The sequence below is a fragment of the Gracilinanus agilis genome, chromosome 2, assembly GCF_016433145.1.
Source record: "Gracilinanus agilis isolate LMUSP501 chromosome 2, AgileGrace, whole genome shotgun sequence".
NCBI lineage: Eukaryota > Metazoa > Chordata > Mammalia > Didelphimorphia > Didelphidae > Gracilinanus > Gracilinanus agilis.
Genome location: NC_058131.1, coordinates 562,847,577 through 562,874,836, shown reverse-complemented (window position 1 = coordinate 562,874,836; position 27,260 = coordinate 562,847,577). Strand labels below are relative to the sequence as shown.

General features: G+C 34.9%; 1 protein-coding gene across 1 annotated transcript in view; it reads right to left on the bottom strand.

Moving 5' to 3' along the window:
• Positions 1 to 2,709: 2,709 nt before the first annotated feature.
• RNF111 (ring finger protein 111) overlaps positions 2,710 to 27,260 on the bottom strand; it is a 93,811-nt gene continuing 69,260 nt past the window's right edge. Inside the window, exons 6-14 of the mRNA XM_044665309.1 lie at positions 24,426 to 24,745; positions 22,637 to 22,892; positions 15,574 to 15,925; positions 12,697 to 12,822; positions 12,156 to 12,282; positions 7,493 to 7,585; positions 6,362 to 6,457; positions 5,124 to 5,227; positions 2,710 to 2,852 (exon numbers count right to left, since the gene is read on the bottom strand). Coding sequence (XP_044521244.1) covers positions 2,735 to 2,852; positions 5,124 to 5,227; positions 6,362 to 6,457; positions 7,493 to 7,585; positions 12,156 to 12,282; positions 12,697 to 12,822; positions 15,574 to 15,925; positions 22,637 to 22,892; positions 24,426 to 24,745 — 1,592 coding nt within the window. The 3' untranslated portion in view covers positions 2,710 to 2,734. The remainder of the gene's footprint in view (positions 2,853 to 5,123; positions 5,228 to 6,361; positions 6,458 to 7,492; positions 7,586 to 12,155; positions 12,283 to 12,696; positions 12,823 to 15,573; positions 15,926 to 22,636; positions 22,893 to 24,425; positions 24,746 to 27,260) is intronic.

Sequence of the window (27,260 nt, the reverse complement as noted above, 5' to 3'; positions counted from 1 at the left end):
ATTATAAACAATTAACATGTTTCAGATAGGGAAGTCTGCAAGCAATTAAAATGCAAAAAAAAAAATTCAAGTGGAGGAAAAAAGTCAGGTCATAAAAGAAACCAGTGTTACTGATCTACACACATTTGTTGACAAATATTTTTCCCATCAAAATAATAGATGGCCATTCTTACAAATTTTATTTTGACATTACTGGATGCAAGGAAATGAAAAGTACGAAAACATAGCACAACAAGTAAAGGAACTCTTGCAATATATTTTCTCACTGGATCATTTTCCTCTAAGAGTAGCATTTTAATATGTTCCAATCTTAACAGTAATGGAAGCTAACCCCTCATAAAAATTATTTTATGATAAATTGCAATATTCTAAATAAGGATCATGAAAAATCAACAGTAGCCATTATCAAACAAGTCAATATGTACCTAGTTAGGATTTAATATTATAAATGCTTTAGCCCTTTACTAGGAACTCAGGTTTTCTAGTAACTAGTTAAGAGAATATTTCCCCACATCCTTTATACCATCACAGGAATAATATATACAAAAAGGCCACTTGTCCTTGATTCCATTAAGGAGGAAACTTGCCTCCATTTTGCCCTTTTGTTAACTGTAGCTTAAGAATCATACAGCCTGTCTCTGAAAATATGTATGCCACCATGTGATTTGTCTGCACAAGGTAATTACCTAAAAATTTAGCTTTCTAAGAATCAATTTTTCCTCCCTAAATACAAGCAACAAAGTGAAAACAAATTATGATATACTACAGATTAAAAAAATATTTGGCTGTGGGGTGTGGCGGTAATGGAGGTGAGATACTATTACTATGATATCATTGGATTGGGGAACATCTACTGCGGTAAATTCCTCCACCAATGGAGACTGTGAGCATGGTCAAATAGCTGATAGGCATTATAGATAAACCTTGAATCAAGTCTTCCTGATTTCAAGTTGGCTCTCTTATTCAATATGCTGCTGCTGTCTTTACCTATAAAAATTGCTACTGCCTCCCCACCACCCCCCAAAATAAGAGGATGAAAAAAAATTAAGTAGCCTCAATTTAATAAAGACAAAACACCAATCGGGCAGATTCAAACATAAAATTATAACACAATTAAAAAAAGCATTCTTTATACCATGATTTTTGATGTTGCTTTACACACACACTATGAAAAAACAAGGACAATGGAAATTGAAGGTATTTATTAATCAATCCACTTACAAAGCAGGTGGCTTAATGCAAGCTTATTGACATCTTCACATATGATCCATAGGAACATGTCTTCCACATTATGACAGTAACACTGTCTGGATGCATTTGCAATTTGGGGCATTACTGAGCACATTTAAACAAATAAACTATGCTATTCTGTAATATGAAAGTATTTTGATAAGGAATTTGCATCCTGAAGTGGATTAAAACTTCCTCCAAAGGAGAAATGTTAGTACATTAACTTAACTCTATATACTATATTATTCAGCAAATCTTAACTATAGAAATTAATATTTTTAAACCAGTGATTGACTGTTGGCAATGTATACAGTGGAATTCTATAACCAGAGCAACACTAGGTAACAGCATAATTTGTGTCTCACAGTATTCTGCAGATTTACAGTTTTTCAAGTTTAGTGAGAAATAAAACAAGAGACATGTAGATTTAGCTAACTTTATTTACTTTTAACTAATAAAAATCCCTTGAAAATGATTCTGGGACCTTTAGAAGTTCTATGAATGCATGGATACCTGCCAACAATTGCAATTCTAAATCTTGATTGAATGTGTTTACAAAACCAATGTAAGCAGATATCTTAACTAGACGTGCTTTAGCTAAAGACTGAAGAACAAAATTCTACATGTCTTTTTTTCAGTTTCCCTAAAAATTCATTAAATCTGCAAGTATGTACAATCCAGCTAATGGAAATTAATATTTAGTGTTCGTTAGAGCTGTTTTACAGCAGGGAAAATTAAAATAAGGACTCAAATTTCTAGACAATGTGAGAAAAAAGTTAAATACAATCAGAACAGCAGTATAAGTGTATAATATTGATATTCATCTATATCTGCATTGTGCTGAAAGGAAATTTAAAAGGATACACACCAAGATTCAAATCTTTCACTCTGGTGATGAATATGCCACCTGCATCTAACTGAATATAATTTGTATTCTGTTCCCAGTATTAAGGATGGTTTTTAACTCAGAACTCATATTGTAAATATACAGCAGCCACTTTGTCCTACTTAAGGAATGTCTTAATACACAATATTATCATTTTCTAGTTCATCTCTATACAGTAAACTAAAATACATGATTGATTAAATTAACAAATTCAAGGTTAGTAATGTATGAAATCATAATTCTCAAAGCCTGATACTATGTAAAAACAAAAGGACCACACAATTCTACTTCCTAAAGCAGCTAATCTTGCCTGCAAGTTTAGGGTCACAAAGCCCATAATATGTGCAAAGAAATGCAATCAATACAAGGAACCATGCAAAAATACAGTAAAATAAAAAGGGAAATGTAAAATCTAAAAAAAAAAGCTTTTATAAATACATTAAATCAACTGTATACACAAACTGTAGATCTAGCATTAGTTGTACCATGTAGCAGAGCCAGCACTCTTTAAGTTCAATGCTTCCAAATCTGCGCAGGTAAGTCATGCCATCTTTGGTTGACTGCAGTACCAGAAAGGATAGGAATGGGAAGGAGGGCAAGAGTTCTGGGAAAATGGTGTCAACTTTCACTTGGCAGCTGAGCTTCAATGTCCACTCTGCAAATGGGGCACTTCTTATTAGTAATTAACCACTGGTCGACACACACTTGGTGGAAAAGGTGCATACATGGAAGGCGCCTAAAATTTAAATATAATAAAAATTACTGTTAGATGAATACAAATGGCATTTTGTAAAGATATTATCGAACTTTTATTTCAAGGTCATAGAATTTGTTTTCTTGTTTTAATATTTTAAATATTATATTTTAGACAAAAGGGACAGGTACAATGTAAATTACTAAGATGGCTCATTTCTACAAAGAAATATACAATACCACTGTGAGTGATTGTGATAATTAGAACTGCACTAGTAGTTATGCTCCATATGATAACATATCCATTTTTCTTCTGGAGATGGATTAGGATGTTCTTTCCAATAGTATAAAATTACAAGATTTATTTTGATGGTTTAATTCCTACATCCTCTTAAAGCAGTACTACTTTACCACAAACATGTTAAATAAAAGGTGTCCACTTTAGTGACCCAAACCAGGTTTTTAGTTACCAAGTCATAGGAGCTCAAAGAAGATTTCCACAATACTAGGAGAGAAAGATGGGATAGCATTAATTTGTCATTTTAAGAAGAAAATCAAGTGACATTCAAGGTTAAGTATTGACAATGAAGTCACTGAGGCAATTTTTCCACTCAGACTTGCTTATATTTGTATAAAGCAAAAAAGATAGCAGGTATTTCTATGTCATTAAGTCTTTCTCAATGAAGGCAATTATCCTATGAGTTAAGATAACAAAATAGACTTTCAACATGAGTGCTCCCATCAATAATACAGTTCAATGCAGATCATTGCCAGTAACCACCTCCAAGTTACTTTGGTAAGGGGGTGGGAGGTGGGGGGGGGGGGGGAATTACACAGTGGTCATTGTAAATGATGAACCTCTTTCAAATACAGTTTGGGGGGCAGCTAGGTGGCTCAGTAGATAGAAAGCCAGGCCTAGAATTAGAAGGCCTGGGTTCAAATCTGACCTTGGACACATCCTTAGCTGTGTGACCCTAGGCAAATCACTTAACCCCAATTGCCTAGTCCTTACTACTTACTGTCTTGATACTTAATACTTATTCTAAGACAGAAGGTAAGGGTTTACATACAAACAACAACAACAAAAATGCAATTAAGGATGGTCCAGGGATGATATAGAATCTATTGCCAGGTCCAGGTCTTTTTAAGTTTCAGCCCTATATGTTGGCTTGCACTCTGCTGGCAAAGCCTCCAAGAACCAAGGCAAATATGACTCCACAATGAAGCACTGGAGAACTAGATTGGAAGCAACAAAAAATTATTCTTTTCATATTAATTTACCTGAAAGCTGCCCCAACTGTCATGTGGGTTCACTATGTTTTAGCTCTAAATCTGAGGAACTACAGTTCCATTATCTATTTAAGTTCCTAAAATTATCATTATTATGTTGCATTGGACATTGCATTCCACTTGTAAAACAGAATTGCTTTTGTATACCAAGAGTTTAATTGGTCACAAGAGATTTTTGTAGAGAATGAATTTTAACTATTTAATCTGTTCAATATTGGCTGTCCTGTCTCTGGACCTCAGTTTCCTCATCTGTAGAATTGGGAAAGTGAACTAGATATCAAAGGCACCTTGCAGTTTAAACTGTACACAACAAATTTTGTTGCTCTGGAATTAAGGAAGATAAAACAGTATGGCCTCGGAAGGAGAGAAAAGAATCTGGTTTCACCCCAGATTCTCCAAGGGGGTCAACTGAAAACTTACTTGGCAAGGAACTGCTTATCTATCATTTCTACATGTCAAAAATCTAGCAATAGGATGTGCTAAGGTGGTACTACTGCATAATATGACAACTATATGTTCCTTTAAATTTTCACTCTGCCTCATAAAAATGCTGTAAGTGAGGTAGAGACTCTAGAATTCTTGCTTTCTTACAAAGGAACATGGGTTCTGAACGGTGTAGAGACCTAGCCACAGTCACAAAATCATTAAGTATCTAAGGAATCTTTGCAAATGGGCTGGACTTCATCCCTTCACACAGGAAATGGAAAATAGTCATGGAGCTAGAAGGTGCCTGCGACAACAACTAACCCAATACCTCATTCAGAGATGAGAAAACAAAGATGCAGACAAGTAGCAATGATTTGCTCAAGGTCAGAAACCAATAAGCAGCAGAGTTGGAGGCAGAACATAAATTTCTTGACACCCAGTAAAATGTACTTAACTTTACTGCCTGTAGAGGTATGCACCCTTCTTTCTCTATCATGCCCTACTGCAAAGCCTGATTGCAAGAACAGGCATGATATTTGGTTTCTCACTCTTGTTAAAAATGTTGGGAATTTTGAGAATCTGATTAATATTTAATTACCTCACATCTTCACCTTCCTCTAAAATAGACAAACAAATGGTACATTTCTCCTCTGTATCTTCCTCAGTTCCCTCTTCCCCATCTTGTTTGCAGTGCAGTTTCCTCTGTGAGAACCAATCAGTTGTTACCTTATTAGTAGAGATGACATTATTGACAACTGAGTAAAATCTGTTTTTTTTTAAAAATCAACAACATCAACAAAACAGTGAACATTATTGAACATAAGATTTTTAAAAAACAAATAGCCATTGATGACTAATAAAAAGATGAGCTTAATCAATAAATATGAGGTAGCTAGCACTCATATTCTTTTAAACTTCAAGATTTAACAAATTAAAGGTACTATCATCAATTCAGTGTACTAAGGAAGGTCTTTATCTTTAAATGCAGCACACTAATTTTAAAAATACATACAACATTAAGTATTATCCGATTTCCATCATTTAAAGTCACAAAATATTTGAGGGAAAAAAATTAAAAATAATTACACCATGTCCATTTTTTAATTAATATGTATTTTAAAATATTGTGCATGTTTATTGAAGTTAGTAAAATCAATAGCTGGAAAGGAAAGTAATTAGTTCTAAATTATAGGCGAAGAAATATTAGTTATTCCTCATTATTGCTCTTAAAAGTCAAAATAAAAAAATCATGGTCTTATGTCTCTTTCAATTACCTTTGTATACTGTGATTCGTCTTTAGGAATTTTTGTGGGGACCTTAATAATAGTGTTTAATTTTACCTAGTCCATCAACTCCATGCTCAAAAAATTTACAGATTTTTGGGAGTCCAAGATTTAAGAAATTTAAGAGTTCCATATAACTTCAGCGCATTTGAAAATTGTTAAATTTATGATAATCTTTACAAATTTCAAAGGGCATTGTTGTCTATGCCATCTATACATGCTGCTTAGAAGTGATACTTGATAATCTGTATAGGTTACGCTCTTATCCTATTCAATTAAGATTTTCAGAGTTTAAAATAGATAGCAGATAACATTTGACCAAATAAATGGCTAGAGATGTTGCTAATTTCACTAAAGAGTCAAAATTTACCTCAGGAAGGTAATGAAACTTGAAACTAATTCTAATTTTAACTTAATCTAGAGAAAGAACCAATTGGTTAGGCCATAAATAAATTGCAAGGCTAACTTAAGAAACTTAAAAAAAAAAAAAAAACACCTTAGAAATATTTTTCAAATTCCCCACCAAGACTTAAAACTTAAAAGAAATTCTCACCTTTTTGTATTTGTGTGGATATGTACATCTTTCAATTGTTCCCTGGGAAGCTCCACGATTAACATTTCCTAACCGTTCTTCCAAGTGAATCAATTCCTAAAAAAAGGAAAAAAATATCAAAATCCCAAATGATAACCCATAAATCACAAGGAAGATGATTTCATAAAAAAGCACAGTGATTTTAGTTAATCGTATCCCATTTTATCAACTTTGTTCATTGAAAAGAAAAAACTGATATTTTATTACAGTTAAAAACCATGAAATAAGGATTTTCATACATAATAAGAAAACAAAAAAATTCTAATGTCTTTCTCCACTCCCCACCTTCCCCTGGAAGATTAAATGACAAAGAACTTCTAGATATGAAAAGAATTATTTTGGTTTCTTTTCCTGCATCAATGTATTTCTGGAACCTTGAGCTCTGAGGACCATAACCAGATTATTTTCTGATATTTAGCTTAGTTCACTCCAAACTGAGGACTTCAAAGTTATTGCAAGGATCCACAAATCCATATATGAACCAAGCAATGCCATTTAATCTATAGTGACAATAACATAGGCAGTTTAATGCAGAATGTCATAAATGAAAATACTTTCACTTGCTTTGTATTCACTAAATATTAGTATTAATTAACATGGATGCAGTTTTTGTTATTTGAAAAGTCTAGGGAAGAATGGACTAGTTAAACTTTGCATCTGATGTACAAGTAGCTTTATGCAATTTCTGCAGTTTGTTAAATTCTTTACTTCTTTTTTGACAAGATTGGAATGCTGAGATGGAAAAGATATGGAATCAAGCGAAAAGAGTTATAGCTCTTGCCCTTCCTCTACTTATCTGTGCAATTATGGGTTTTCAGTTTATTCTCTAGTAAAATGAAGGAACCAGATCTGTTTCTATTTCTCAAGTTATGTGAATTATTATTCCCCCCTCTTAACATGTATAATAATTATAAATTCATACTTAATAAATGGTAAGAATTATCTTGAAAATTTGGATAGTTTGTATGCTTTTCTCTTTGCACCAAATACAGTTCCATGCCTCAAAAAGATACTGAAACTATTAACAGTTATACACTTTCTCCTTTATTAAATACAGTTTGGCTAACAACTATACTCATTTTTATTACAAACCTCAAAATTGCCCCTGAAGGGGCCTCTAAATGATGTTCCATCCAATCCTGATGAAATGTAACGGATATGAGGATAGCCTGCCATGTCTGGAACCTACATAAACACAAACACAAGTTAAAACTATTCAGAATAATTTCAATGGCTTATTTTACATGATGGGGAAGCAAGGGGGATTTACTGGCACTCGGGGGCATCAAACAGTTGGAAGAGGGACATCCGCCAAATCCAAGCTCTAGCCTACTTTTATAGACAATAAAATAATTTACATATAAAGGTAAGACAATACCAATTGGCAAAAATTTTAATGAATTGGGATAAGTATCATCTCAGTTGCTCCTCCCCAGTAGAGTGCCATAGGGAGATGATCATAATTCTCAAATGATAGGAACAGTGCTCAAGAGGACCTTGCCTTCTCTTGATGTTTGACTGAACACAGTACTCAAAAAAGTTGAGCAAGGTTAAAATATGGGGATCGCTCAGACAATATTTTGCCTAGCGGCCTGGCTTTGCATAATCCTCCCTTTGGTTCTAACCATATATTCACAGTATGGCAACAAAATCAGACCAATAATTGCTCCTCTACTGCAATATCCTAATGTATGCTACTCATGCCAAATCAGTTTGAATAAGCATTTATGGCTATAAACTACTTGGATTAAACTTGCAAAAGTAAACAAGTATACTGTGGCCTTGAGTATTACAAAATCATAACCCCACATTTCCCTTCAATGTCATAAAAGTTAAGAAAACTTAGTTAAACACAGTTGCAAATTTCATATGTCCCTTAAGGAGACAGATCTTGTTATAGGCTTTGTAGGCAAACTAAATTGGGTTACAAATGAAACCACTTAGGACAGTGATGGGCAAACTACAGCCAGTGGGCCAGATGCAGCCCCCTGAAATGTTCTATCCAGCAACGAGACATTATTCCTAATCTGACAAATACAATGAGTAGGATACAACACAATGAAACTTCGAAAGAGTTGCCTTAGAAACAGACTGACAGACGAGCATTTCCTTTCCTTTGGCCCCCTCTTTAAAAGTTTGCCCATCACTGACTTAGGATTCACCCCATACTAATTTGAGAGGGGGGATTTACATATCACAACGGACACCAAGAAAACTCAGTAAACTCAAACACCATAAAACAAACAAAATGAAGTAACATAATACTGATCATCAATATTAAATTACATGAAGCCTCCTTGTAATCTGGTAACCCCAAACCCAATGTTAATTTAATCAGCACATTTCATCTTGAGTCCCAGATGTTCCATGTAGTAGTCTGGTGCCAGAGGAACATTTCCCATGGACATTCTAGAATAGGTCTTGTTCTCAGAGTAACTTTGAAGCTCCACCTAGTAGATCTATTTCTCTGAGACTAAGTCACTTATAAAGATTCCTAGGTAATTCTACTAAAATTTGCCAGTAACAAGACTAAACACAATTTAGTACAACTTCACAAATAATACTTTTCCAGTTAACTAGTTCGTGTGATGAGAACTAACTCAACTGTATGGATCTAACTCTATTGATAAGGAACAATAACAAACAAGACACTTCCCAGCTGTGTGACCCTGGGCAAGTCACTTGACCCCCATTGCCTACCCTTACCACTCTTCCACCTAAAAGTCAATACACAGAAGTTAAGGGTTTAAAATAAAAAAAAAAGTAACAAATAAATTACAATATTTTTAATTCAGCAGGGCTTTTGTTAAAGGAGGAATAGGATTTCAAAAGAGAATCTTCAACTTTCTACTTCCAAGTTGTCACCTCACATTGAGCTCTAGACTTGAACTGCCAACTGCCTACTTAGGAAATCTCCAACTAGATGTTTCAGTGACACTGCTCATGAACATGGCCTTATGCTAGCCCACTGGATAAGAGCACCAAGCCTGGAGCTGAGAGGACCTGGGTTCAAATTTGGCTTCAGAAACTTCCTAGCTATGTGACCTCAGGCAAGTCACTTAACACTAATCACCTAACCCTTGTTGCTCTTCTGTCTTAGGAAATAAGAGAGAAGATGAGAGTTAAAAAAAAAAAAAGTAAGCATATTATCATTTATAGCTTCCTGACTCCACAAACCTATGATCAGAGGATTATAGATCTAGAGCTAGAGGAGGCCACAAAAGCCATCTGGTTCAACCTCTTCTTTTTTTTATAGAAACTGAGTCCACTGGGAGCAGCTAGGTGGCTCAGTGGATTGAGAGCCAGGTCTGGAGACAGGAGGTCCTCGGTTCAAATCTGGCCTCAGATACCAGTCCTAGCTGGTAAGCATTTATGGGGAAAAAAAGAAAGAGAAAAAGAAATGAGTCCATGGAAGTTAAATAATTGCCTAACGGGAGGTTAAGCAGTACATGTAGAAAGTCAAGAGTTGTGTTCTTTATACTGTGTACTCTTCTTTATTATGACTTCAAAATTCCTATCAGTATTATAAGAATGGTCCAGTTATCCATGGTGGACACCTTGCTGCTATTTTTGACTCCTTCTCCCTTACTTTATCTACTTAACAAATCTATTCTATCTGACTTCTCTACTATCTCTTGCCCTGCCATTCCTACATGCTCTCACTTCCACCACTACAGCACAAGATCAAAGTATCCCATGCCAGAACTATTGCAATAACTTCTTTACTATTCCTTCTACCTTAATTTTCTCTATCCTTTAATATCACTGTCAGTCTAATTTTCCTCACAAATAGGAATAATATTTCATGTCACTGAGGAAAGCCCCCTATATTCTGACTTCTCCATTTTTTTCCAGCCTTAATTCATATTACTGCCACCTACACATTCTACACACCAAGCTAGACAGGACTGGTTTCTGTCCCTGACAGGTTCTCCTCATGCTGTTCCCTATAATGTCTTCTCTAATCTTTATTCTTACCCATTTAAGACCTACCAAAAAATACTTAGCTAGAATTTCTTAGGAATTTTTATTGCATAACTTTTTCCCTCCCTCCTCCACTGTACTGCTGCTATATTAGGGCAGGAACTATTTCAAACCTAAACTTTTTAACCCTATGAAGCCCTAGGCATAGTTTTTCATAGACAGTATTTACTTATTTGATGAACTTAAAAGTCAAGTGACAAATGCTACCAAAAAAAAAATCAAGAAGAATTGTTAATTATTTGGTGGATTTGGTCATTGAAAGGGCATTAATGATCTTGGGGAATGCCATTTTAGCAGAGACATGATATGGACTTCAAGGGGAAAGATCAGTGAGAGAGCTTCACTTTTAAATGTTTTTTTTAAATAACCCTCACTTTTTGTCTTAGTAGGAATTCTTAAGAAAGAAAGAAAAGGCTGGGCAAATAGAGTTAAGTGATTTGTCCAGGATCACAAAGGTAGGAGGTATCTGAGGTTAGATTTGAACCCAGGCTTTCCTGTCTCCAGGCCTGGCACTCTCTCCATTGAGCCACTTAAATGCCCTGAAGCATCACTTTTGAGAATGTTGGTAGTAAAGGGAAAAGATCACTTTTGTTTGGTTTTTAGCTTTAGATAGACAAGCGTATGCATAGAGATAGAAGGAAGAAATGAACAGACAACGCTTTAATTTTCCTCATTTTGAAAAGGAGGAATTATTCTAGATATTTCCAGTTAACAATCTTTTTTTCTAAAATCCCCCAAATTCCTTTGAAAAACAGTAAAAAAAATATTAACTAATAATATATGTGTTAACTAGAATTATAAATTTTTCACTGTGATTTGTTACAAGACATACAGTGAGAAAGCATTCATACAGGTGTGTCTTTTATACTGTGCAAACTTTGTGAAAGCAAAACTCTGAAATCACTAGTGTCAAAGGCACTTGGCTATTTGAAAATGATTACAATAATAAAATGTACAACTTATGTGAAACTGTATTAACTGAAAGCCTACATGCATTTCCTATATTTAATGAATTTTTAAAAGGTCGACACAAAATACTTCCACTTGGCAGAAAAGAGGGATATAAGTACAGATTTCCATGTTCTATCAGATGAGATTGCAAAATTAGTTTTACATAACTTTTTTTTTTTTGCACAAAAGGAGTTTTATTTTTAGTATAGAGGAAAATAATTCAGGAAATGAATGGAAAAAGGCATCCATAAAATCATCCTGTAGAAACATATCAACCAGCATTTACACTTTTAGCTAGCCCACAAAAGAGAAAATTTTTATTACTGAACATTAACTATCAAGTGAGGAATATTCAAAAGGACAAACATTAACATTTTATACTTAAGTAGTCTTAGTTGCTAAAATAATTTCAATACAGTGCTGGAGATAAAAAGGTGAAAAGACAAGTCCCTGCTCTGAAGAAGCTTATATCTTAAAAACCATTTCCTACCAATATTGGGTCAGTAGTAACTGCTTCATATATGAAAGACAATAGGACAATACAGAATAGTTTCAACTTATAGCTAAGAACATTAAATTTTAAACAAGATGTAAATTAAGTATAAGTTTAGTGATTAAGTCTAAACTATAGTAAATCTATCTTTTACAGAGCATTTCCAGCAATATTCATATCATTATTTAAGTAATTTTTACAAATTCTAAAGAAACAAAAAAAGAGTTGAATACGGCATACACAGCCTTTCAAAGAATTTAACATGAAAAAGGAGAATGTTTAAGGAAATGATTCTATTAATAAAAATTTAACAAGGACCCATCTTACCATTAATGGAAGAGCTCCTAGTTGTAAATGATGAAGTCGAGGAGGTGCATGGTAATGAGCCAAGTGAGGATGTAATGCACCTGGAGGATATGTCCCTGCAGTCACTCCAGCTTCAATTCCCAATTCCCTGCCAAAAGAAAGAGTCAATTCTTTAAACTTGAGGCACTATTCTTCTCTATTATTCAGAATTAAGATCTTTTGCTTTAAAATCCAAAAGTTGTCCTAAGAGTGTCAAAAAAACCACACCAAGCAACTATCAATAATATGGAAATAAGTCTTGATCAACGACACGTGTTAAAACCAGTGGAAATGCGTGTCGGCTATGGGGGAGCGGGGGTGAAGGGGAAAGTAAAAACATGAATCATGGAATCATGGAAAATTTTTCTTTAAAAAAAAAAACAGTGCCAAAAAAAGGGGTACAGGTCAGGCCAGTGTTAAATTCCTACAGGGGTCATAGATATACAGACTCGGGTCGGGGGTGAGGAAAAAAAATCACAGATTTGCCACATGATGCCTAATAGAAGTTCAATGAACAACTTACCAAGCAGACCTTTCTGGAGCTTGTCGAGGATGTGAAGACATTGTCTGAGGCACATGGATGTGATGCCCGTGACCATAGTTTGGGTGCATCCGATGTGGATGAGGTGGAGGGCGCTCATGTGCCCTCCTAAAAATAAAGACCAAATAAATACAATTCAATACTTACTGAATTCTTCACAAAGAAAAAGAATTAAGTATGATTCTAAAGTCACATTCAAGTTATTCATATATTTGAGTCTCCTGGTTGATAGCATCATAGCTTTATAGAACTGGAAGAATGCTTAGGTAGGTCATCTATTCTAGCCCACTTTTTTGAGATGGCAAAACTGAAATCTACAACATTTGTTGTGATATACTTAAGGACAAAAAGGTAGTTAAAAAACAAAGGTGGGGGGCAGCTGGGTAGCTCAGTGGATTGAGAGCCAAGCCTAGAGACGGGAGGTCCTAGGTTCAAATCTGGCCTCAGACACTTCCCAGTTGTGTGACCCTGGGCAAGTCACTTGACCCCCATTGCCCACCCTTACCACTCTTCTGCCTTGGAGCCCATACACAGTATTGACTCCAAGACGGAAGGTAAGGGTTCAAAAAAAAAAAAAAAAAAAAAAAACAAAGGTGGAATTGAACTCAGGTCCTCTGATTCTAAATCCAATACTATTTTGACTGTTAGACTCTCATGCCCTCCCTGTCATCATACCTAGAAAATCTTCTTACTTTAATACTCAGGTAAATAATTATATATATATATACATATATATATATACACATATATATATATATCCAAACAAATTATGACAATTATGATTTTTATTTATTTGCCCTTTCCTTAATCCATCCTCTCAAAATATCATCCGAACACAAAAATAATTTCAGTATTATTTTGGCTAACTGCTGCATTAGACATATTTGAGCTATTAAAATTTATCTTAGTATCTTTTTCCATTTTTAAACAGTAAACATATGTTGAATATTTTAAAGATAAGAGTGGGGAGATTATCTTTGGAAACAAAAATGATGTAAAAATAAAATGTAAACACACATAGAACTTAAGAACTAAGATCAGGTTCAAGACAGAAGCAGTTGAGAGAAAATGAATAAAAAAAGGCAACAATCAAGTTTAAAATTAAAAGTTATGTTCATAATTTTAAAAATTTGCCATTTAATGTGTAAAAAAACCCACAATACCCATTGGGCAGAAATACAGAATAATTTTCCTAAACCTCAAAGTATTTCTATTCATATTTTCTTTTTATAGTCTTCACTATACTGAGGAAACATTAACATCTCAAGACAGCAGAATTCAAAGGAAAGAGTGGAAAATCTGAAGCCTCAAATCTCAGTTTCATCTCTGAAGTTTGTTACCAATTTGGTCTTGGGCAAAGACTTACCTTCCCCTACAGAACAGCTTCATCAAATGTAAAAGAGGTACCCGACAACCTTTGAAGTCCTTTTTATTTATTTATTTATTCATTTATTTATTTATTTATTTTTGTTTTAAGCCCTTAACTTCTGTGTATTGACTTATAGGTGGAAGAGTGGTAAGGATAGGCAATGGGGGGTCAAGTGACTTGCCCAGGGTCACACAGCTGGAAAGTGTCTGAGGCCGGATTTGAACCTAGGACCTCCCGTCTCTAGGTCTGCCTCTCAATCCACTGAGCTACCCAGCTGCCCCCTGAAGTCCTTTTTAATTCTAAATATATGATCTTAAGATTCTCCTATAGGTATAATGCATCAATGGATACATGTCTACAACATCTTAAGTAAACCTGAATAAAATTAAAGGGTATTTTGACATCCTTGCTGATTTTCTCTAAGACTTTTGGTATTTTCAGTTAGATACCAGCCACACAACTTTATGAATCTTTATGGCTACTTTAATGATTTTTATAATCAATTACATTTTTAAGATGTACTTGGCACCAAAACTGATTTATTTGGAAAATCTGTGAAAAGTTTATGGAAGGAAGGAGTTAAAACCAAGTGACTAGAATGACTTCTAACATAAGCAGAAAACCATAAATAAGGATCATTTCCTGAATAGGCAAGATGAGCAAAATTTTCATTTTCCAAAATAGGCAGAGCAATCTAATATTTGGCTCAATTTTAATTTCTAATCAATTAAATATTAAATAGAAGTATTTGTTTCAACTTTGTGAAAATCCAACTTAGATGTTTTACTGCACTTTTCTACTTAATAGTTGTACTATGCTAAACAAAATTTCAGTGAAGGTCATTTTTTCAGGACTTTAAGTCATTTCAAATATATAATGGTATGAATGTGGTTTGTAAGAAATTATACAGATTATGCTTTTATACATCAGCCTTATCTCCCCTTTACATTCCTATCAAAATGAATTACTTGTCATCAAGGTGCCTAGGTCTTATAATCCGCCTTATTATTGAGTCATCCCAAATTCCACAGCTTAACCAATGCCCTGCTACCTACCCTAAAGAAAGATCCCTAGATTTTTTCATTTTCCCTAATGCTGAATCCTCCTCCTGCATATGCTGTCTCTCCTTATTAGAATGTCAATAACTTTATTATGCTATTATTTATTTACTTTTTTTAGGCAGAGTACTTTCCACAGAGAAAATGCTTTTCTTTTCCTCCCTTTCTTCCTTTCATTCATATGCTAACCTTTGAAATATAGTTTGGAATTTATTTCCTTTTACTAAATTCCTTAGATGAAATTATTTTGTGGCATGCATCTTTCATATAAAAGAAATCAGTATGAGTGATTGAGAAAAAAGTGATTAATGGAGAGTTCCATTTAATTGTTAGCCATATATATATTGCTTCTTACAATTTTTAGTTCAGAGATTTAAAGACAGAAAAAAGAAAAAGCTAAACATGACTTTCTTGGGTAAGTTTAGGACTTACGTTGGATGTTGCATCATTCTTCTCCTCTGAACCTCCATCCTCTGGATCACTTCATGAGGATGCAGTCTCTGTGCTGAAGGTGCTGTAGCAGGGATATGATGTGAAATTGGCTGGTGTGTAGGGGGGAGATGCTGGGGAATTGGAGCAGCTGTACTGCTTAAATGGTGAGTTGGTGGGGGAGGAGGCACAGGATGAGATGCAGCATGAGAAGTCATCTGTGTATGGAAGGGATGTACAGGATGAGGAATAACATAATCTACTTGAGTTGGGGGTTGAGGCTGAGAAGGAGGGTTCCCATGAGAGTGGGGGCATGTAGAAGTTTGATGATGAAGTGGTCTGGTCAAAGAAGGATCTGAAAAATACAATTTAAAGGGTATTTATCTATAGGCACAAAAGGATTCTTTATTATTTCTCATTAATAAAATCAATGAAAAGCAAAACAACACTGCAGTTAAAGCAGCACCATTAAATCAGAAAAACTGGTGTTGAAGTCCTACTTCTGATAAACTGTGTAATGATAACCAAGTCAATGAACCAATCAGTGTCCAAGAAGTTCCATAACAAAGAAAGCAGCACAGACAAGTCACAGATCTCCATCTACAGAGGGAGTTGCATACACACTGATGAGACTGAAAAATAGGTTAGAAGGGGATAGTATCCTGAAAGGTGTGGCTGATGTATATATATTTTAAGTCAGATGGCATTTCATGAATTACTTGAACTGAGTTCAAGTCCCACTTCTGCTCTAATCTAGTTGTATGCCATTGTACATATCATTTAATCTCTGGGGGTGTAGTATTCTTATCTAGAAAATAGGGGAATTGAATCAGATAGTCACTAAAGCCTCTTCCAATTCTAAAACTGAGACTACATAAGACAGAATAAAGTAATGAAATCATTCCACCAAACAAGAAGAGCTTCTAACAGCCCAAATAATATTTGTTCTCTTTGAAGCAGATACTTTAGGAGGCTGTCATTATTCAAATGATGCAGCCTTTTCCCAAAATATTTTTAAAATTAGCTTTTTAATTATCATAAGGAGATTAGCTCGTGTTTTTTTTTTTAATATCATCAGGGGTTGTAAATCTTTGTCTTCTAGAGGTAGATATATATATATTTTTCATCCCTAATTCTAAATCTTATCTGGCAAACAAAATAGTTAATCATCATGGTAATTCTTTTTTTTTAGGGCATTTTCAGTGCATAATCTAACACTCACTTTTCACCTCCCCCGCCTCCCTTCTCTCTCTCATCCTTAACTACTGTCTTAGAATAGATAATATCAATTCTAAGGCAGAAGGCTCATGAAGAGCTATACAATTAGGGTTAAATGACTTACTCAGGGTCACAATTAGGAAATGCCTGAGGTTAGATTTGAATCCAGGGCCTCCTGTCTCCAGACCTGATTGACTATCCATGGAGCCACCTAATTGCCATGATCTTTGGAATTATTTCAACCTTTATTTACCATTATGCCACTAGGCTAATCCTTTGCTACCACCAGGCTAGCTTCACTCACTATCCCCACAAAATGCTTCACTCATTTCTATCTCTATACCTGATTTTTATTTTTACATGAAATACACCTTTCTATTCACCATACTAGTTATTATGTATGACTGGAAGTGATTCTGACAAAAAAAAGAAATATTCTATAATGTATCTCTACTATAATCATTTCCCCTGATTCAATAAACTATACATCAAAGTGAGCTGGACATTTCTGTAGTTATACCCTGAATTACCAAATGGGATATAGAATGGCTTAGGGATTGTAGATCACTAATGAAGAGAACTGGTACAAAACTCCATGATTTAAGTACTAGTTCTTTGTTCTTTTCACTAAATATTGTGATAATAATTGGTCAAATAATATTAAAGATAGATAACAAAGATTTACTAAGTTGTACTATGTGCCAGATACTCTGCTGAATGCTTTATAGATATCTCATTTGATCCCCACAAGAAACCTGGAAGGTAGATACTATTATTATACCCATTTTACAGTTGATGAAAGAAAATTTTACCAGGATCATAAAGCCAATAACTATCTAAGGCCAAATTTAAACTTAGGTTTTTGCTGACTCCAGACAAAGAGCTCTACTCTAGATCCTGCCTCTAGATCCCTGTTGACAGACCTTTGGCACACAGGCTGGAGGGGGTTACTCCTCTTCCCCTCTCCATCTGCACTTGAGGACATTTCTCCAATCACCTGCCCCTCTGCCCACCAGTCCAATGGGAGAGCTTCCTCCCTCCTCTGTCTGGGGTAAGGAGGGGGAGGGGCGTGGTGGCTCACATGCTGTGAAAGGGTTGCAGTTTGGGCACTAGGTCTCTAAAAGATTCGTCATCAAAGCTCTAGATTGTCACAATCATGGTATGTAATGTTTGTAAGGTGGGGGGGGGGGGAGGGAAGAATGTTAACAGAGTAGATGGAAGTATAAGACACAATCTTTATGATTAATAATTTTGTGATGTAGCTGGGTACACAAGATAAACACAGAAAACACAATAAATAATTAAGTTGAATTGTAAATGTGGAGGAATGAGAGTTCAATGATAAATGGAACAGTCAAAGAATGATTCAAAGGACTGAGTTGAACTAGGTCTTGAAGGACTTTCAGGACTTTTTAAAAGATAGAGAGAATTCCAAGTTAATTACATAAGCAAAGGCAGAAGGAAAGTGAAATATGTATTCTCAGGATGAGAAGGAATTGAGACAACATTAAAGGCTAGAAAAGACAGAATCATACAATTTTAGAACTGGAAGAGAGGGCTAAAGATCATCTTATGGTAGAAACTTGACTAAATACAGAGTTGCTTTAGCTTTAATAATAACCCTTTTAACTTTTTCTTATTTTTAAATGCATGCATATTTTTGTTGATTAAATTTTCCTTGTCTCTCTTAGAGTATGGATACCTGATATATGAATAATCTATTATAAATTTATGATGGATAACAGTATAGAGTTGGTCTGAGCCTAATTTTTGTTAGACTACTTTCCAGTTTTCCTCGCAGATATGAATATAGAATTTTTTCCTAGGCATTTTATGTTAGGGGGTTTATAGAAAACTGGGTTATTGAGCTCAGTTAGGTCTAACTGCTCTCCCTTCTCACTTCTGCCCAAGTGCTTCATTCAAATTTCATCTTAATCTCATTTTTTGCAATGAATTTTTCAATGTTATTCTCCTTTCACCACTCCAAGCTAATGTCTTTCCTAAGATTATTTCACAATGCATGTGATCTCCCAGGTAGACTGTGAGACTCTGAGAGCAGAGACCATGTTTTTGTGGAATCACCAGTAGTCTCTAGCACATATTTAATAGGTTTAATAAACTGATTGATTTCTACTAATCTTCTCTATTTTTGACCTGCTCTGTTTCCGACCTGGGCCGGTTTACCCCTCCTTAGGCAACCTGGTGGTCCCCCATTCCTAGGGGGTTACCATATTGATGCCAAACTTGGTGTGGACACCTGATTGGCATAGCACACAGCAGCCCAGAACTCCTGGGCTCAAACGATCCTCTAGCCTCAGCCTCCACAGTAGCTAGGATTACAGGCACGTGCCCTCATGCCCGGCATCTTCTCTATTTTTTAACCCAGTACCATGGTTCTGAAGACTCCTGCTTTGTAATATAGTTTGCAGTCTTAAAGCCCTACTCTCTCTTTATTCCTAACTTTTCTCATTTCACATATGGTATTTTAGATCTCTTGTTCTTCTGAATGATTTTACTTAGCTCTGTATCTTCTGTAAAAATGATAAAAGTATCCCTTTTATAATGTGCTTGTTATACACATTAGATAAATAAATGTCTGGTAGCCTTTATCTCCTAATTCACAGATGATTCTCCCTCTCTTCTCAAGGAATTTAGAACCTTGTTGAGGACTCTTCTAAATGATAATCTGTGTCCTTATAATAGGAGACTTTATCATACACATTGAAGATGGTCCTTCAGTCACCATGATCCATTCTACCTCAGTCACACATAACATCACACACAAATGTTCTACTTCTGTGATTAAGAATTCTGAAAACACTTTATGTAATCATAACTCCCTAAGATTCCACCTTTTCCTATGCTTCACTCCTAAAGTATCCCTGATCTTTGCCATCACACACATGCCTTCTACTTCCAAAGTGTAGTAGAGGATAAATTTGAACTTAATGTTTCTGAAAGCAATGATTTAAATTAGGAAAGAGCTTAAATATGAGGCCTATTGTTTAGGGATAAGCCATTAAGATATAGGAGTCTGGTATAACTATGCAATGTAGCCCTCATAAAGATATTATCAAGCATATCATTTGATAATCTCCTGACAATTCCCATCTGTTCCTTTTCAAAGGAAGTTAAAAAGTAAAGAAGGGAAGGTGGACCAGAGAGTTCTCTAGTACTGAAATGCATCCAAGCACTGGATCTAATGGTCCAAATAAGTAACAGAGTTGACTTTATTATATCTGGAAGAAATAATTTAAGCTGTGGGGTTATTGGGAGAGTTGGTAGCTTTACTGCATTTTACTGAATGCATACTCTATCTAGTTCATATCAAGAATTTCATAAGTGGTGACTCTCAATAAGGCTCAAGGAAAACAAGAGCAATGGGACACATTTGGCTAATTTTAGTCTTTATCTGCTTTGATATCCTTTGGGAGAAAAAACTTTCTATTTAACCAAACTGATGAAAGGTTCTGCATACCTTTGAGGAAAGGAAGAAAGGTGAAGAAGTGAGAAATTTTGGCAATAGGTTGTTAGCAAAAGATTAAGGACATTTTTTCAGCAAAGTATGTTTCTAGATCAGAGTAAATAATGATACCTGAGAGGTGTTGTAGGAATTCTAGAATACTGGGAGATTAAGATAAACTGGGGTTAGACAAAGAATTATGGATAGCATAGTCTTATCAAGAATATGGAAGATCCTCCAAAGAGAAAAGAGAAGATGGCAGCTGCATAACACAATGGATTAAGAGCCAAGCCTAAAAACAGGAGGTCATAGATTCAAATCTGGCCTCAGACCCTTCTTAGCTAAGTGGCTCTGGGCAACTCACTTAACCCCCATTGCCTAGCCCTTACTACTCTTCTGCCTTGGAACCAATACATAGTATTGATTCTAAGGTAGAAGGTAAGGGTTTAAAAAAAAAAAAAGAGGGAAAAGAGGTTCTTCATTTTATGATAGCTATATAAACCATGGAAGGATAATTCCTGGACAGAAAACTAGAGCTATAAACTTCTTTGTTTTGAAAGTAGATGTAGATTAAGGTTAGAGATGGGACATGGTCCTTTTGGGTAAATTAATCATCCTTCTTCCCCTCCTTAAGCACAGAGTAGAGCTCAGCTTATTGGTAGATAACAGGAAGAAATCAAAGGCTATCCTCCCATTTATTCACACAGACTTTACTGAATATGTAAATATCATGATATATGTATATCAGATATACATATATAATATATAACATGTATATATATATTATATATGTATATCAGATATACATATATAATATATAATATGAGAGTAAAGACAGAGACAGAGATAAAAACTGTCACAGTTCCTTATATATTCAGGGGAATAGTATAAGGATAAAAAACAATAAAGGCTGCTATAAATATAGAAATTAGTATTTTAATTAAAGCCATGCTGATAGATAAAATCATTAGACCACGAGCTTATAAGAATTCAAAACTGCTGCCTGCGCCATTATTACCTCCCGTCTCTTCCTGAGTCTGCTGGCCAAGAGGCCACTCCCCCCAACCCAGGAGATTTAAACTGTTCTCTGCGTGGAGACGTAGGCGTCCCCACGCCCAAAGAACCGGAAATGGAAACCCATTGGACCACGGGAAATGTAGTTTGATAATTTCCACGTGTCCATAGAAAATATATATACTTTTAGATGGCATCTCCCAAATTTCACTTTTACAATAGGCAACATATATGCCCTAATTTAGGAGGTCTTGTTATTGAAGAAACTTATTCAGACCTAAAATATCTAGTTTAAATATATTTTAATTGATATACTTTATTTTAAAATCATGTAAATTTCTCCTCTCCCCTTCCCTGAGTTATTCCATATAACAAAGAAAACAATTCAGCAGTAATAACTAACACATCACTCACAAAGAAGATTTTTAAAGATTATTGCGTAACAAAAATGGTTGATAAAGTAATCTCTTCAAGTTTTAGGGAAATGGAGATTCTAAACTACTTCGATAACTAATGGAGGATTTAACAAAAATTTTAATCGTTTCTGGTTTCTTGGTAGTTTACTCCACATTTCACAAATCATCTTTATTTGCATGTCACTTTTTTAGTAAATGGAAAATACCTTATTTCAAAGCTGGAAAAAAATGACCAAGAAGCCTTTTCTTCTTTCATATAACTTAGACCAGTGGTTCCCAAACTTTTTTGGCCTACCATCCTCTTTCCAGAAAAAAATATTACTTAGCCCCCTAGAAATTAATTTTTTAAAAATTTTAATAGCAATTAATAGGAAAGATAAATGCACCTGTGGCCATCACTGCTCCCCCAGATCGCTGCAGGACCCACCAGAGGGCAGTAACGCCCACTTTGGGAATCACTGCCTTAGCCAAAGAACAATATTTTCATCTGTGGGATAAATTTAAATTTTTCGAACCTATTTTCATGTATAAAAAGCAGAATCACATAGTAAATAGAATACTAAATGTGAGTCAAGAAAGACTTGGGTTTGAACTCTCTTCATGAGTAGGTAAGCAACTTGACTTCTTTAAGTGTCAATTCACTCATCATATAAAATGGGAGTAATACCAGCAACAACTCGCTCAGAAGATTATGAGACTCAAATGAGATGATGTATAAAAAGTACTTTTTGAACTCTGAACTACTTTCTAACACAGTCTTTTTTTCCCTAAATCTTCTGAAATTTTTAGCTGAGATTTGATTTAAAAAGAAAAATTGATTTAGAAGAACCCAAGAATATTTATAAAAGCTAGCATTGAATAGTGCTAATAAACAATTCCATGTAGTAGAAAAGAAATAGATTACTATGACTAAAATATGTCTTTTTAAAATATGCCCAGTTATAATTATACTTACAAGGGGGTGGCATATAATGTCGGCATGATGAAAGGGAGGCTTGTGGAGGAGCCTGGGGTTGAGGCTGTGCAACCACACTTGATCCATAGCCATCCATTGATAATGGCTGGCTTGGGCCAGCACTAGCCTGGTGGCCAAAAATTGCAGCTCGTGAAGAAGAAACAGGGCAGCAGGGATCAAAGGCAGATGCTCCATGAAAACCACCATTTCCATGACTTCTGATACCATTGTTGCTCAGGTCCACTGGTAAGGCCTGCTGTAAAAAAACAGAATTATGTTTCCAAGTGACCTTTACAGAAAATTAAAAAACTTTAATTCAAATAATTTCCCAAGGATGATGAGTACACAGGAGTAAAAGTTACAATTTATTTCATAGTGGCATAAAAATGCACAAGTAGGACAATAAGATTATCAAATGTCCTATGAAATGATATTCCTTGTTGCTTTTAGACACATAGTAACTCATGAAATTCAAAATTTACTTTAATATTGTTGTTAGAAACTGACATAAAAGTTGCATTTGCAACATTAAATAGAATAAAAAGGATTTTACCTAAAGTTAATCTAGAACAAATTATGGTATATGGAAACAGTGAAATTTATTGCAGTAATAAACAATAAATATGGAGACAAAGAAGGGGAAAAAGTGGGAAGGAATATATATAGTAGCCTCAAAAATATAAAGGAAAATTATACTAAAAAAGAATTTGTGGTTCTAGTGCCTAGCACACAGTATGAATTTAATAAATATTTCTTAAATTAATGAAAGTAACTAAAAAAGGGAAAAAAATTACAAAGAACACTCCAGAAAGGACAATGAGATTATATGAGAAAATAGTGATCACATGTAATGGTTGTTATGGCCCAGGCTAACCCTGGGCATTAATAAGAGAGTGAAATAACACTTCCGTGTGTGTGAACATGCGTGCATGCGTGCGCGTGTGTGTAGGTTCACCTTAATACAAAAAAGTCTGTAATCATGTTGGTCTGAGTCACTTTTTACTACTCAAAGAAAATTGTGCCAGTCTAGAAGACAATCTAAGTACAGTGAAAACAATACCAGCTTAAGAATTATTAGGAGAAAAAATGTTTTGCATAATTTCACATACATAATTAATATAATTTTGCTTGCCTTCTTTGTGGGTGGGGGAAAGGTAGGAGGGAGAGAATTTGGAACTCAAAATTTAAAAAACTTTTTTAAAGGGAAGGGGGGCACAAAGAGGATAAGTAGTGCCAGGCCTAAAGTCAAGAGGACCTTAGTTTAAATCTGGTTTCAGATATTTCCTAGCTATGTGACCACAACTAAGTGACTTAACCAGATTGCTGATCTTCTGTCTTAGTACAGATACTAAGACAGAAGTTATGGGTTAAAAAAAACAAACAAACAACAAAAAACTTAAGTTAGAGAACCCGAGTTCAAATCCAACTCTGGTTGTAAGGTACTACTTAAAAAAAAAAATCAAAGATATTAGAAATTCTAAGCTATAATCCAATAGAATAGAAAACTCAGTGCCCAGGGCTGTTTTTCCTTTTTGTCTTTCCATCTCTAACTCTTAGCACAAATAGTAGATTACACCTAGCACAAGTAATAGAATAATATTGTAGAACCAAATAAATTTGTTGAACTTTTAAATTAGCATTCAAAAAGTTTACATTGCAAGCAGTTATGGTATGGGCTATATTAATTTAACTCATTAAATACATAATATGAAAAAATGAAAGCAATCATTTTTGAAAGCTTCTATACTTTTCAAGAAAAAGTAAATAACATTTAACAAATTATACATACCTGGTCATGGTAGCTAGTAGTAGAACTATTACTTGCTCCACATGGTGCCTGCACTTGTGGAGGCCTTTCCACAGGACAACCAGGCTCACTGAATGAAGGAGAAATTGGAACAGCTGGGTGAGGAGTATGGTGGTGGTGGTGATGATGTTGAAAGTGGTGTCCGTGTTGTTGAAAACAACTTGTGTGGGGATGCCCTATTCCATGGAGATTCTGTGATGACCCTCCACATGGTGAGTGTTGGGGACAACAGGAAGGTAACCTTGGCATTGCAGTAGGTCCAGTCTCCATTACAGCACTAGATGTGGTTCTCCTTATATCATCTTGAAACAAAAAATAATGCATAACATTATTAAATAATCACCAACCATCACCCTGAAAATAGAATTGACAGTTGAAGAATTAGCTGATTAAAAAAATACTCAATAAATACTAATGCTTTTACAACTTATTATAGATGGTCAATAAGTCACCACGGCAAAAATAAATAAATAAATAAAAATTCAACCCTTGCAGCCATCTTTATAAGCCTCTCCTATCTTAGCCAGGCTTGTTATTAGACCATAGATATAAGGTTTACCTATAGTAGGGTTATATTTTAACTGGTGGTACACAGAGGGTAGTCCAGTGACCTCTAAGTGTTCCTGGGACTTTCTCAGGGAGAACTCAAGGTCAAAACTCTTTACATAATAATACTAAGAAATTTTGGTTCTAATGTAGTAAATATTAACAGATATTAACAAAAGTTATCGAGGGGAGGTCTTCAATAATTTTTAGCAATGCATCTTGAGATAAAAAATTTTGAGGACTCCTGCTTTTAAATCTCTCAAGTTAGGCACAAACCACAATAGAGACTTTTGACAGGCAAATTATTGTGATTTTATCTTAACCCTAAAGTCCATAGGAGAGTTTGGAGACAAGCTTAAGAAAAAAACACATTCAGAAAAATGTTTAATGGTAGGTTTATACAGATAAGATTCAAAGTCATATGCACATCTTCACTATAAGTATACCCCTCATAATAAGGGTTGATTTGCCTGGTTCAAAACCGAAAATTCCTGACATATCTTGGGTCAGTCGCAAATTTAAAAGACAGACAACTCACTCAAAGACCTAGCTCTATGTTTCTGCTGCTATCAAAAATATTCACTTTTACCAGTACAAATCAGTTAACCTTTGCACAAAGTGAGTAAGAAACATAAACCTGGAAAGGACAAGGATTTCTATCCCATTTTTATCTTTGTTTTTTTAGTACTATCCCTTCCTTTTTATCTCTTTGAACATTCTTACACCTTTTGAACTCCCGCATTCCTGGGTCCACATCTTTTTGTCCAGTCTTATAGTAGGCTAGGTTCTTTGATCACGCCACCACATTCCTCTCTAGACTCTGTATAACTTGCTTGCTTGGACCTTCTTCTCATCAAGGCCTATGTAGATTCGCTAGACTACTAAACTGGACCTGTTTACTGGATATTTATCTTTCTCTTTCCTATATCACATTTCCAAAATCCACCTTTAACCTACCCTGTTTAGAAGGGGATGCCCATCAACTGGAGAATGACTGAACAAATTGTGGTGTATGGTTGTGATGGAATACTATTGTGCTATAAGAAATGACAAGGGGTTCAAAAAAACCTGGGAACTTTAATGAATTGATGCAAAAAGAAGTGAGCAGAACCAGAAAATTGTACATAGCAATACTGACAGCAATATTGTACCTACTATGAAAGACCAGGCTACTTTGATCAAGAAAATAATTCAAAGAACTCAAGATTAAAAATACTAGCTCTCTACCTCCAGAGAGAAAACTGATGCAGATTAAAGCACATTTTTTCCTCATTTTATTTTTCTTGCTTTTTTGGGAGGGAGGAGCAGGCAACATGGCTAATATAAAAATATATTTTAAGTTCACATGTATAATGGGTATTGTATTGTGCTCTTAAAAGGTATAGGAGGGGTTGAAGGGAAGGAGACAATTTGAAATTCAAAATTTTAAAAGTTATCCACTGCGCCAGACACTGGATACTCTGTTCAACCCAGATAAAAAAGTACTTCAGAGCCTTAAACATATAACTAATATTACATGCTGCCCAAAGATACACCAGAGCATTTGACAAAGCAAAAAAAGCAGCAAAGAAAGAAGCTGAATTCTCAGTACAAACAAAAAGGTTTTCATCAGAATGAAACAAAACCCACTGAAGTTATAAGATATTCTGTCCCTATAATGGCAGTAAAAGAAGTAGAAATTATACCACTAGGGAAAGGTACATTAGGCCCTGATGGACTTAAAGAATAAAATAAGCAAACTAAACAGTTGTCCAGATTAGTTGCTTCCAAAAAAACCCCCACATAGAGCAATCCAAGAAGGGCAAATCCTAAAGACTCACTTAATTAAATAACTGCCATTTACTGTAATTACAAAGGGAAAAAAATGCTTTTTTTAAGAGAGGTGAATGAAGTCCTAGAAAAATTAGATTTAATTGATATGTGGAGAAAAATAAATAGGGACAAAAAGGAATACACCTTCTTTTCAGCTGCACATGGCACATTCACAAAGATTGACCATGTTATAGGGCATAGAATCATTGCAAACAAATGCAAAAGAGCAGAAATAATAAATGTAACCTTCTCAGATCATAATGCAATAAAAATAATAATTAGGAAGGGCACCTGGACAGGAAAATCAAAAACTAATTGGAAATTAAATAATATGATTCTCCAAAACCAATTTGTCAAAGAAGGAATCATAGAAACAATCAACAATTTCATTGAAGAAAATGACAATGATGAGACATCCTACCAAACTCTGTGGGATGCGGCCAAGGCAGTACTCAGGGG